The following is a 14,089-nucleotide window of genomic DNA, read 5'->3' as shown; positions in this document are numbered from 1 at the left end:
AAACAATCGCAAGAAAGAAAAAACATTTGAATCCTTATCTTGGGGTTCATTTCACCTAACATCAACTTATCTGACCTTTTCTGCTTGTCTCAGACATATACTAGTTATTGCAAATAAGGGAAACCATGGAACCTATGTTTCTTTGGGCCTGGCTTACTTCGCTTAATATAATTTTTTCCAAGTCTTTCTATTTCCCAACAAATGGGGCAGTGTTGACTTATTTTTCTTTAAATCAATTCACTTTTTCTACTTACGTTTTGTAAAAAACATACTTCTCATTACAGTTATTAGAAAACTGAAGACCTTGCCTTTTTAGCCTTTTCGCTTTTTTTAAGCTTTAATTAAAAATTTTTATTGTAGATGATGTACAGAGGGGTTACAGTCACACAGGTCAGGTAATGAGTACATTTCTTTTTGAATGCTGTCACCTCTTCCCTCATTTTCTCCCATTTTTTCCCTCCCAGCCCCCTCCCTCATAAGTTGTATAGTTCATTGTCATCATAGTGTCTAATGAGTGTCACTGCTATGTTAGTTCACCCTTTGTCCCACCAGTTAGCTTTAAGAGTCTATGCACATCAGTTCTTCCCATTCCCAACAGTCACCAGCCCCTTGCTGTGGCCTGTGGAGGTCCGGGGCAGCCAGCCAGTGCACCACAGGGCCAGCTGTGTCAGCACCTACTCCTTCAGCTACTGTCAGTACAAGCAGCTAGACCAGTCATTAAGGTCTCAGGGTAACTGCCTTCATCTCCTGAGACTTGATATCCCCACTAGAGGAACAAAAATACTTGTCTCTCAGGAGAGTCATGAGAGGTGAGGGGGATGAGGATGTAAAGTGGTCCAGACAGCTGGTTACTGCTGGGCACCTACTGTGCACCAAGCATGCTGCTGGACTTGTAGAGGAAGAGATGCCTTAAGCCCTGGAGGAGAAAGTGGAGCCAGCGTCTCTACTTTTCACTCACTCACCATCAGTATTTAAAGCTATGCGGGAGAGTTTTTATTTAATTCTTTTTGGTGGAACTGAGGTTTGAACCCACGACCTCATGCTTGCTAGACAATTAATTGTTCGACCTCAGAGTCATACTTCCAGTAGGAAGTTATTATTTTATAATACAAGGATAATAATATTAATGACACTAAACAGAGGCCTTCTTTCAAACACACATGGCTGGTCTCTAGTCACTTCCTCTTCAGGAGAACCTGAGGAAGGGACTAGGCCATGCTTGGGTTTCCCTTGAGGATGCTGAAATGCTGACTGGGGCGGAACTTGTTCAAGGCGCCTCAGCCCTCGGGAAGCAGAGTCAGGCAACAGCCAAGACAGCTGAACTCCGGCCCTGCTACCCTCACTGCCTCCCTACCTCCCTGTCAAAGTCAAACACACAGGAATAAAGCTTAACAACAAAGCTTCAAGAAGGGGCTGGCGCAGAGGTCTGCAGGCCCAGGCAGCTGAGAGTATGCTGTAGACGGAGCTATGCTTGATTGGAAGAAACAGGAGGGGATCCTGCCCAGTATAAGGGGGATGGGACGGGCTCTCTGCCTCTAGAGGACTGGGCAGGAGAGGTCAGGCCTCTGGTGGGCAGATGTCAGAAGCCAGACACCCCACAGTTCTTGACTTTCAAATGCTGGCTACAGACTCAGCATTTAAAAAAAACGAACAAACCCCCCAAACAAAGCACCAGCTAGACTAGATGAGGCGAAGGCAGCTTCCCCGTGGCCCCTCCCCCTGCGGGCAGGTGCCGGTTACCTTTCCTCCTGATCACCAGGGCCAGCTCCCTTGAATGGGACTCCCGGCTGGCTTTGATGAACATCACCACCTGGTCGTGGGTGTGCTCCGAGATGTCCCGGCCATTGATCAACACGATCTGATCCCCTTCATTCAGTTTAGGAATGCAGGTGTCTGCCTGGATGGAGGAAGCAAGGTTCCCGGTTACCATAGCACCACCCTCAAGGGAAAGTTCACTGCGGTTCTCTGGGCCCAGACACTTGAGACCATGATCCAGCTCGCCTTCTCTCCCTCGGATAGACTGCCATCCCTCTTAAAGCTAGTGCTATGTGAACCTGGTAGCTAACTACAGCTGGGAAGTCATGAGGTATTTCAAAATGAGGCTGGGAAAACTGTAGAGCCATTTCTCCACAGGAGCCAACCTTTGCTAGTTGGGATAAGGAAAGTGATGCCTACCAAGCTTTGTTTTCTGGATGTTCTGTCAGAACGCGGTGTGCCAGCTGGGAGTGAGTATTTATGAGTCTTACCATGGAGAAGGTCATCATCAGCACAACACTAGAGGCAGAGACCATTATGGGTAGAGATAGGAAGGAAAGCCTTCTCAATCCCCAGAAGCCATAAGCAGCAGAGAAGGCAAACAACAGGCTTTTTAAGGATGACTTAAGAGTGAAACCTTTAAGGAGTGCTTCCCATTTAGAAAGCACAGTGACTCTCTGACTCGGCTCCACTGCTTTATAAAAGCAAAGGAGCACAAAGGAACTACAAAGGGTGATGGGTGTTTAACCCTGTCAACATACACTATGTGCACGCATGTCAAAACAGTGCATGGTACACCTTAAATATATGCACTAAGACAAACTAGAAAGAGAGTTAAGTGATCACAGGCCTCAGCAGGAGGCTGAATGGTGCTGGGAAGGATGGGGGGGCACAGTGGTAAAATGTGATGTCCTTGACCCTGCGTGGGGTGAGCAGAACAGCAAACTGTTTCCTGCTCTTGAGCAGTACTTCCCTAAATTAGTGCACACAAACCACCAGAGCATCTTGTTAAAAATGCAGATCCTGGGTCTGCAGGCCTGGGTGGAGTGGGGCCAGAGGTTCTGCATGTCTAATGAGATCCCAGGTGGTAAGGTCTGCAGCTCAGGGCTCACACTCTGCAGCAAGACTCTATAGAATACAAGCTCCTATTCTCAGTCTCCCTTCCTCTCTCTCTCTCTCCCTCTCCCTCTCTCATTTGTCCATGTGGGCTTACATATGCAAAAAAAAACAAGGAAAGAAGGGAAGAAAGGGGGAAGGAAGAAAAGAAGGGAATAGACAGAAGGAAAGAAGGGAGGAGAAAGAAAGGAAGGAGAAGGAAAGGAAAGAAGGAGGAAGGGAGGGTGGGAGGGGGCAGGCAATGAGACACAGAGACCTGTTCTATCTAGAGGAAAGCAAACATGGGAAATAAGGTGGGACATGATTACTTACAGGTGATTCTGGATTTATCCTTGAGACCACAAGAGGCATCTTTTGATCCACTCCTCCCTGTACAAAAACATTTAAGTAGTTCACAGCATCAAAGCCTCTGAAGACAATCACTAAATGCAAGACTTCTGGTCTAGGGAAGGCCTCAAACTCGCAGGGCTTAGCATCCCTCTCTGAATTCTGAACCATACTGCTGACCCTTGTGTATCTGCAGGACTGGCCAGAACGCTGCTCACAGCCTCCCCTGACCCCATCATGATCTGTGAATAATATACTCAGTGGGTGTGTACTCCACTTAGCAATGCCAACAGCCCCACCTGGGGGTGGGGGTGAGCTTGGCAAGCTGTTAGAAAAATAGCTGTCAGGGGAGGCAGCCAGGCCTCAGGAGGGGCCATGTGTCATGAGCAAGCTACGAGCAAGCAGGACCTCAGAGGGCCGCTGGGTAAATGAGAGGCATGACCGATGGCAGCCGGGCCACCAGACAGGAGCACTCTGCCCTCACTGTACACTTGTGTGAGGATTGAACACATGCTAGGGAAAAAACAAAGGGGGGCGGGTAACAATGCTCGATAGGAAATGTAAAGGGCCAGAGAGGAGGTATTTTAGGTTTTGTAGGAAAGAGGGCTCTGAGGTCCTCACCTCTGTCACAGCATCACCCACCCAGTAACGGAATGGACGTGGCTGTTCTAATAACACTGTTTCCACCAACAGATGGAAGCTAGTCTATGGTCACAGTTTGCAGGCCCTGCCTGCAGGCTTCTAGAGCATGTGGAGGCCCTGCAAATGTAACAGCCATTTTCTCTCACCAGTTTTAGCAATACTGCAGGGTTCTTTAAAAAAAACAAAAAAAAACCCTCCCTTCCAAGGGGAAGGTTTTTCGCCCATGCCTCTCTGTGCCTCAGTATTCACCTGTGAGATAAACTTCAAAACAGTCAGCAAGGTGACATACACCCAGTGTGTATCAAACATCAGACACAGAGCAGGCATTTGGAATGAGGCAGTTGTCATGGACACATCAAAAACTCCCAGTTCCAAGGCGAGGAGCTTTGATGCCTCCCCAGGGAGTTTACTTGTGTAGCTTGAGTGCACACAAGCCCATTTCCAACAGAAATTAAAAATTCTCCTGTAGATGATTTCATGCCATAACACCATCCTTAGGACTACACACAGCATACCTTAAGATTAAATCCAAATTTCCCATCTTCATCTGGTGTGATACGGATGAGGATTAAGTAGCCGTCTCCATTGTCATTCTGGAAGACAGTTCAGAGTATCATTGGGTTACTTCTCTCTCCAGCACTGAGTCGGGCGATCTGTGTTCGGTGATACTGCCTTAGTAGCCTGCCTAAAAGAGCGGCTCATCAGATCGCCTGGGCACGGCAGGACCTGAGCCCACTTACCTTGTCACAGTAGTACTGGCTGGCATCTTCCGTGGAGCCCCCTTTGGTCACTCTATGGTAGTCCTCTAAGAACCGCTGGTCAACGCCGTCTGGTGAGCAGGAGCCTGGAGCATTTGAAGATGGAGATACAGAACTGGATGACTTCTGGGTCAGGCAGCTTTGTGCTGGGTTGTTCTCGGATAAACTCCTTCATCGTGGGGAAGGAGGAGATAGTTTAATAACTAGATTAATATTTGATTAGAACAAATATCCCTCACTCTTGGGCTTGGCAAGTCACGGTTTGCCAGGGTTCAATGGGCCACTGCAGGGATCTCAGAGTCCTTGGACCACTCCTGACCTTGACTGATTAGTCAAGGTCAGGATATTTCCCTAAATATCATCATTTAGGGAAAAAGGGACAGTATGACAATGCTTTGTCTTCCTATAGGCTGCTGAAAACAACATTCCTCCCACTGCTTTAGATGGCTGGTGAGGAGAAGGGTCTAGGTATTTCTGGTAATTTAATTAATTAAAAATCTTTGTGTGTGTGTGCATGTGCCCAAACTAAGTTTTGAACTCAGGACCTCCTACTCCCTTTTGTTTTTTTCACTCAAGGTTGGAGCTGTACCAATTGAGTCATGCCTTTACCTCTAGCTTTTTGCTGGTTAGAGATAAGGGTCTCATGGAAATTTTTTCTGCCTGGTCTGGCTTTGAACCATGATCCTCACATCTCAGCCTTTTGAATAACTAGGATTACAGGTAGGGGATACACCACTGCCTGGCTTTTTTTTTTTTTTTAATGTGTTGCCCAGGCTGATCCTGAACTCCCAGGAGATCTTCCTACTTTAGCTCCTGAGTAATTTGGGCTTCCAAGCTGTGCCCTGCCCAGCTTGGGTGGCATGAAGTTTGACACAGACTCTTTCAGGTCAGGTCATACAAGTGCACAAGGCCCCTTCTCTCCTGAGAGCCATTCCCTTCCATCTCATTTCTACTGTTAGTTCTGCCTCGCAGGAGGCCTGGCTGCTCAAGGAAAACAAGGCAACTGCTGCACATTGAGACCATTCTATCATTCCTGGTCTGCAGTGACTGGCCTGGGGTGCCCATGATCTCATTCGTGACGAGACCACACGTTTCATTTCCTCGACTTCATGTAGGTCCTTCTGCATCGTAGAGCTGCGCTGTATCTTACAGCTGCATTGTCCATTATGGTAGCCACTTGTCCCATGTGGCTTAGATTTAAATAATTTATGATACAGTCATTTCCTTAGTTGTACCAGCCACATCTCTAATGCTCAATGGCCACACGTAGCTAGTGGTCACATCCCTGGACAGTACAGTTACAAGACATTTCTGTTACCACAGCAGTTCTGTTAGTGTTGTCTTGGACAATGACAGTCCATGAGGATGGTACAGACTTTTGTTCTGAGGGAAAGAAAGGGGAACTGGTAGGTAGATAGGAATAAAAAGTGCCTAACACCTGGCAGATAACCTGCGGCCCATCATGGAGCTTCTTGTTCTCATAGTGCCTTGAGATCTTGCTCAAACACCTCTTCTTCCTACAATACCCTGGGAGCCTGTTTACCCAATGAAAAGAGTGAGGACAATGCACACACAAGCCATCTAGCAACTAGCACAAAGCTCCAAAGAGACATGGGAGGTGCTCTGGGTTACAATAATTGCCCTCAAAGAGGACACCATTTGACTTCTCTTTGGGGCCCCGCTCCAAATGAAGACTTTCACCATACTTTTCCTTTTGTGGCTTTTCTTTCACTTTCAAACAAACTTGCCCTGTCTGCTTTATATATTCCCCTGTCTTTTAACTCTTTAAGGGGTAGAGAAAATGAATCTGTATCCCACCCCCCCCAGCTGGTATCAGTTCCAACTCCAATCTCAAAGATCAAGATGCTGAAGTCAAAAGAGGGTGAGTAACTGTCCCAAGGTCACTTAGGAGACAGAAGTCTGATGCATGTGGATACTTAGCATTTTCTGTCCAGACCATTCCAACCAGCTCTTAAGACTCATTTCTAATCTGGCAGGATCCATCCTGCCTGTGCCCGCATGTATAGGTCAGGATGTTCAGTATTTCTGGGCAACTAAACTCCTAAGTTCAAGTGATTCTCTAGCATCAGGCTTAGCAATATGGATAAGATTTACTGGTTTGGTTTGGTTTGGTTATCCCGGAAGGGATCCAAGATTCTCACTTGCCAGATAAGTGATCCAACTTTGAGGACCACATCTTAGGTCTACTTTTTTTTGGATAGGTACTGGGGCTGGAACTCAGGACCTCACACTCAGTTCAGCTTGCTTGCTCAGCTGGCACTGTACCACTTGAGGCATGCCTACAGTCCAGCTTTTTGCTGGTTATTTTGGAGATGAAGTCTGGTAGATTTTTCTGCCTAGTCTGGCTCCAGACTATGATCCTCAAGATCTTAGCCTCCTAAATAGCTAGGAATACAAACATGTGACACCTGTGCCTGGCAGTTCTGCTCTTCCCCTTTAGCAGTAATGGCAACTGCTAAAGGGGAAGGAAGGATCTTGATCTAGAAATGCACTTGGGCCTTGTCACAGGAAGAAGCTGCAAAGGTTGTGTTCACATGACAAACGCTGGGATGAGTTTGGAGGAGAGGAACAGCAATGGAAAGGAGAGGAGACAGATAAAGAAAACCCAGGCAAGCAAGGGGACAATGCAGAAGAGAACAGACTATGTAACAAAATAGTATTGATGAATATAATATTTAAATAAAAAGTTTAGTTTGGGGATTTCATTGTATGATGTTTCAAAATATTCTTTTTCCAATATAAATCTCAGAGCCGGGTGCCCCTAGCTTACACTTGTAATTCTAGCTACTCAGGAGGCTGAGCTCTGAGGATGGTGGTCAAAGCCATCTTAGATAGGGAAGTCTATGAGACTCCTATCTCCAATAAACCAGCAAAAAAAAAAAAAAGCCAAAAGTGTGGCTTAAGTGGTAGAGCACTAGCCTTGGGTAAATAAGCTTGGGAATAGCACCCAGGTCCTGGGTTCATGCCCCAGGACGGGCACAAACAAAACAAAACACGCACAGAAATACCCCCAAAACAAAACCTCACTGGTCTCTGCATATACAAGGCCCTGGGCTCAATTCCTAGCACTGCAAAACAAATAAAAAACCACCACCACCACCACCAAATCTCAACAGTCCAGCTAAAACAGCTAACAGTACTACTAGTATATATAACACGTTCTGAGTCATCCTAGTAGGGTTGGAGAGGTTGCTTTCTTGCACTGTATTAAGCGAATGGCTGGTTTCTGGCCTATTCACCTATGTACAGAGGTTACCTGCAGAGTTCAGTGATATTTTGTGTTTGGTGTACAGGCTAGATGGACAGACAGACAAGAAGGACAATGAAGGATGAGAAGCAATGAGAAGTTGGCAACTGGACAGGGCATGGGATGCCAACAGCAAAAGGTGCCAAGATGTCATAGCTTCCTCTCTTATTGGCGCAGGACTTGAGGTACTCCTGATGGGGAGCTGAGTGAATGGGTGAGGAGAGGGGGAGGGTGCTGCCTTGTGTAGCCGGCTCCAAGGAGGCTGTTGTGAAAGGAGTGGGGGAAGGGGTGGGGGAAGGAAAGCAGACTGCATGGGTGGGAGGAAGCTGATGAGAAGGGAGGAGAAGAGAAAGCTCCCGAGGAGGAGGGCACAGAGGAAGACTGTCTGCTGTCCTCCAAGAAGCAGACCACACACACCCCAGACCCTAAGAGGGGGCAGAGACAGAACTACTTAACTGAAGAGTTACAATGTTAAAGAAATGAAAACTGACAAGGATTTCCCACAGAGAAAAAGACTCCTCCTAAATGCTTTCAAAAGTTGTTTGGGAAACAGAACTAACATGGTGACACCTAGAGAAGGATGGGGAAATAAAAAGAGAAGTAAAAGAAAATTCAATTGTCTAGTAGGTGCAAACCAGATCATATTGACAACTGTCCCTTCACCAGGACATAGGGCAGCCATGAGACAGGCATGAAGATGAAGAGCCGGGATTCCAGGAATTTGCGAGATGCTTTTCCACAGATGAGTGGGTAAAGCCAAGTGCAAGCCAGGCCAGGATTAGGGACAACAGACACACACATGCCTGGTAGCACCCTGTCCTCCTCGGTGGAGTCTCTGAGGAGAGGCTTGGATGGTGCATGGATCTACTCTCATATTCGGATCTGGTGTCACCCCTCTTATAAGGGGTTCAGAGAGTGATTGGCAAAGAGGGAAAAGGCAGAAAGTGGCTGAAGGAGGTGAGATCGTTTAACTTAAAGAACAGCAGGCAACACTGTGGGTAGGACTGGAAAGAAACACCATGAGTTCTTGTGGGAGCTGTAGGCCAGAACCTGTATTCTAGAGCATCCTGTCGTTCAGGGTCACAGGGGGCTGGTTCCAGGACCCCCGCTGCATGGAGCCAGTTCCCTTATATAAAAAAGGTGCTCTAATCCCTTATATAAAAAGGACACCAGATTTGCCTGTAACCTAAGCATGTCCTTCTATATACTTTAAATCATCTCTAGATTACTGACAATACAATGCCAATGCCACGTAGACAGTTGTTACCCTGTTGTTATGATTTAGGAAATACTGACAAGAGCAACTGTCCCTACATGTTCAGGACAGACACGGCAACCATCATCAGCCTAAGTAAACTGTGGATGGCGGGGGCTGGCTGTAGTGACCAGTGTCCAATTACAGCAGGCTACCACACTTAAGGGAGTTCCATGTTGGAGGCGTGCTCAGGTCCTTGGAGCCTAGTGATGGGTGTGTGACTGAAAAAGAGGATCCCTGAGGTTCTATGCAATACACAGAAGTTTTGTCTATAGAAGAAGGTTAAGTTTTCAGGAAAGAGACAAATATCAAAGACTACGACAGGAAACAACACTCGAGAGGGGTATCACAGTGGTGACCCATTAAACCAGTAACAACAACAAAGAAAAGGCTTTTGAGTACAACCTTATACTGTCCTAAAACTTGTTTCCCCACAGGATATTTTCAAGTCAGCTTTTAGGGCGCATCTCCTGCCATGTATCTGGGTGGAAGGTGGAGGGGGTTTTGATTTTTTTTTCTTTTTTTGCCATGAAAAAAAAAAACAAAACTTCTTTCTCTTCAGAATTCAATTTCCCCTGGAAGCAAGGAGAGGAACCCAGAACAAAAGCACACAGCCTGATTGGGCACAATGCGCATTGCCAAGACTTCATAACTATAATCATAAACTTTGGGGCGCTGTGCTATAAATACGGAACAAGCAGCAAGTGAGTCATCTGCCGGGTAATGTTCCGACAGCCTCACTCTGCCACGTTGGGTGGAGAGCCAAAGCCTTCCGCTCTTCTTTGCTTTTCCTTCTCTCTCTTTTATACTGAGTAAAGAGCATTACACTTAATTCTTCTAAAAAGGAACCTTCTTCCCTGTCTGTGAGATTATTCACAGGATTGCTCTGACAGAATGCTTCTTTCTGCTGCTTAACACAAATCTGCTGTAGAAAACATGTCAAACGTTTCTTAAACATTTTGCAAATACTCACTGGAGTTCCGACACAGTTCTTCTCACTGAGTAGAGACCAGCCTGTACTTCTTGCCTAGAGAATGGAGCCCCACCCTATGCTGCTCTGGGGCCCTGGCCTCTGCTGTCTGTTGCTTCCTGCTGCCTGGTAAGGGTCCTCCATCTTGCTATGTGGGTTCGTAGTGCTGGGTTTCCAGCCCCTCACCAAACTTTCAAGTTTCCTAGTGTGTATATGTGCACCTGGAAGACCTTGGTTAAAAAGAGCCACCTTTCAATCTCCATTGTCTGCTACTTTTCACATTTAGCGGCAACATAAGGTGCCCTGGAATGACACCTCTTCTGAGGCTTGCAGAGAGAATGAGCATGCAGTATGGAGGAGTGAGCAGGACAGAACTCAGTGAGGTCAACATTGAATAAACAAGACTGGGGCTGGATGCTACTGGGGTAGCATCCAGCCCCAGTCTTGTTTATTCAATGTTCCTTTCCCCTGGGACCAGGAAGTATACACATCATGCTGGTGGACCTGGGAATGAAAGGAGCTCATGTCTCAGAACAGAAAGCCAACTATCTTGCACCTGGCACTCACCACATTGTGAGACATCAGAGGTCACAAGGCCACGAGGACTCTGGGAGGCCACCCACTTCCGTGCTGCAGCTGAGCAGCCGGGAGAGAGGTGGTGAGTGCTCCAAGTGCAAGCCAGATGATGCTCCTAAATATCACTGGACATCTGCTTGGGAAATGTCCTTTCTGCTTATAGACATTGTGGGGCTCACAAGGCTGCAGTGAGGGACTGAACAGGCATTTCAGGCAGCACAAGTGCTGCCACGGCGGCTGTAGGCTGACAGGAATGGGTTCCCCTGGGCTCATCCCGTGCTGGATTGGTAGCCAGTACTGACGTGACTCCTCACAGTACCTCATGTGGCTTCTGTGTCCTGAGGGACGAGTGCTTTCATTTTATCTTCTAGTTAGCTTAAACCTGAATCGCCTGTGGCTCCTGTACTGGAGAGTGAGGGTCTTCTAGATGCTGTCCAGTCTCTCGCTGAGACTTAAAGCCATGACTGGAAGTGCCTTCCTTCTGCCAATGTGACAGAGCCCAGCGCTCATGGAGGACTTAAACAGGCTCTGGTCGCTTTCCCCTGCACCCTTGCCTTGTGTTTCTAGGTTTGCTTGTGCCTTGCAGAGCTACCATGTCACAACAGAATCCACATCCATCCACAGTAGCCTCTACAATGGGCAAGCTGGAGGGACAGTGATCATTTCAACAAAAGCATCACTAAGCTCACACCATAAGGAAGCAAAGACCATGAGGATTGTTTAGCCAGAGGTGTTAAGAACACAGATCATGTTTGCAGGAGAGGCAGCAGCCCCTACAGAAGGAAGGAGGAGGCTGGCAGTTAGTGTGTACAGCACCCTCAGAATGTACTTAGTGCTTTAAGCTAGTGTCTACCATGATAAACATTTCCAGATTAATTAAGGTGCCTGCTTGCTAATCCTTTGCTGGTAAGGGAGGCCTTATATTTCTCTATGTTGGCCATCATATGTGGCCTAGCAGACTGGGGACCCAGGGTTGATTTCCTAACAGCTTATCATCCAATTATACTTGAACTTAGAAGGTCATCTATGATCTATATGTTACCATCTTCAAAAAACTGACTTGAGATAGCATACCCTAAAGTGAATAGATATGATAGAACCTGGGTTGAGTGAAGCAAAAGCAACTGGGCCTAACATGCAACTCTGAGCTCCCTGGGGATCTAGGCAGGGTCCTCTGAAAATGGCAGCCCAAGCCTCAGCAAATGCCACGAAAGCCATCAAGCAGAGACAAGGAAAGGAAAACCACAAGATTCTTACTCTCGGTGTGGGCTGCGGTTCTGAGAGACTTCGGAGTCACTGTCTTTGGGGGACAAGGAGCCCTTGTAGGTATAGAACACGTCTTCAGTCTCCGTAATGTAGGTCATCTCATTTGCAAGGTTGTCTGCAGAAGAGTGTCGTGGCTTTCGGATTTCATGCCTGAGACGAGGGCTTCGCCTGCACGCGGGGAAGGGGAAGTGCATAGTGCTGAGAGTGCATTCCACTCAGAGGTCAGACAGCTGTCAGTGATGTCACTCTGTGCCCTAGCTTCTCCAAGGAGGCCTTGGCTGATACTGTTAGAAGGTCAGGGCTAGAACCAGAGCCAGGCATGGTGGCACACACCTGTAATCCTAGCACTTGGGAGGCTGATGCAATAGGATTATGAGTTCCAGGCCTGACTTGAATACACAATAAACTCAAGAGCATCCTGGGATGCATACTCAGACCTGGTCTTAAAACTAACTAGCAAGCTAACTAATTTGAACAGTTAATCCATTCTTGCACCAGTGGTAGCTAACACTGAGCAGGCATAGGAGCCCCCCACAATGTAGTCTCAGCCTTCCTTATACATAGGCAGGATGAGACAGGGCTTATTCACTCTAATCAATGGTACTGAAGGGTTTATTTTTGTTTTGTTTTGTTCTGTCGGTCATAGGGCTTGAACTCAGGGCTCAGGCACTGTCCCTGAGCTCTTTTGCTCAAGGCTAAAGCTCTACCACTTTGAGGCACAGCTCCTCTTCTATATATATGGTGATTAATTGGAGATGAGAGCCTCACAGACTTTCCTGCCTGGGCTGGCTTTGAACCATAATTGTCAGCCTCCTGAATAGCTAGGATTACAAACATGAGCCACCAGCACTCAGCTAGGATGAGTTCTAGAAGATCTCAGTCCTCAAGCTGTAAAGAGGCCATGCTGAATGTTCATAAGGAAATTCTAATAATGTTTATGCAAGGTTTAGAAGCTAGGTATAATTCTTGGCAACACTCAAACCTCAGCTTGTCTACATCCTCTAAGGTAAATTTCTCTTGACTCAAGAGGAAATACTTGCTTTTAAAACTCTATCCTCTATGGGGGCTGGGAATGTGGCCTAGTGGTAGAATGCTCACCTAGAATGCATGAAGCCCCAGGTTTGATTCCTCAGTACCACATACACGGAAAACAGTCAGAAATGGTGCTGTGGCTTAAATGATAGAGTGCTAGCCTTGAGTACAGAGAGGCTCGGGGACAGCACGTAGGCCCTGAGTTCAAGCCATGACCAACCAACCAATCAACCAACCAACAACTCTATCATTTATTAAGTGCATGTAATGCGATGGGAATCTGAGCTCTGACCTGTTCTTTACAAGTGGCAGAGTCAAGGTACCATAGGCATGTCCATTACCTCTCTGGGCAACCACATTGCTTGCTCCAGAGGCTGAGCCAAATTAGAGAAAGTTCTTGGAAAATCAGGGCCACACTTGGGCATCAGCTCCTGTAGCAGGTGCAGCCAGGTCCTCTTCTGTCCCTCCCAGTTGCCCTTCTTCTATTATTCTGTTAGCTATGACTCCTTAGGGCCTGCCCTCATTATTTGCCAGCCCCTGGACCTGGGTAGTCATCAATGCTGTGTCCACCACAAAAGTAAAAAGGCTCTTCTGACTCCCTGGAGAAGACCTATATCTAGCAGCAAGGGCTGTGGCACCACGCCACAGCTGTGGCAACAACCAGCCCTGCTGTTCTCCCGGATCCTGTCTGGTGCTTTCTCTGGGTTCCTTGCATTGTTGCCTGAAGAGATTCTGAACCACATTAAGTGGTTCCCTTACAGCACACATTCACCTCTTTAAGACACCTCTAAGACTGAGGTGTCTCAGTCTTGGAAACCCAAAAAGCGAATCTACTTATCATGTCACCATTTCTAAGATGGAATCCCATCACAACCCTTCCCAGAACAGGTGTTTCCCAGTGGAGGGCCTTGAACCCAGTAGGCCCTGCCTCTCTCAAGAGTTTCCCTCAGTCCCAGGAGATTCTGGCTCAGGAACTTCCAGCCCTGCCAGTCTTTAAAGACACAATGTTAATCCCACGTGGAGCTGGGGACAGAGATGATTGCGTTTTCCTTTTGCTGATGCCTAATCATTTCAGAGGCATTCACACAAATAAAGTAGCATCTTTGAAGGACATTAGGATAGGA

At 47.1% G+C, this 14,089-nt stretch overlaps 1 protein-coding gene across 1 annotated transcript in view; it reads right to left on the bottom strand.

The window, feature by feature from the left end:
- Positions 1-14,089, bottom strand: part of Ptpn3 (protein tyrosine phosphatase, non-receptor type 3) — a 75,736-nt gene that overhangs the window by 24,198 nt on the left and 37,449 nt on the right. Inside the window, exons 13-17 of the mRNA XM_013023348.1 lie at positions 11,925-12,101; positions 4,581-4,767; positions 4,356-4,433; positions 3,184-3,240; positions 1,741-1,897 (exon numbers count right to left, since the gene is read on the bottom strand). Of these exons, the coding sequence (XP_012878802.1) occupies positions 1,741-1,897; positions 3,184-3,240; positions 4,356-4,433; positions 4,581-4,767; positions 11,925-12,101 (656 nt within the window). The remainder of the gene's footprint in view (positions 1-1,740; positions 1,898-3,183; positions 3,241-4,355; positions 4,434-4,580; positions 4,768-11,924; positions 12,102-14,089) is intronic.

Source organism: Dipodomys ordii, unplaced genomic scaffold (genome assembly GCF_000151885.1).
Source record: "Dipodomys ordii isolate 6190 unplaced genomic scaffold, Dord_2.0 Scaffold67, whole genome shotgun sequence".
NCBI lineage: Eukaryota > Metazoa > Chordata > Mammalia > Rodentia > Heteromyidae > Dipodomys > Dipodomys ordii.
This window is presented reverse-complemented; position numbering and strand designations above follow the sequence as displayed.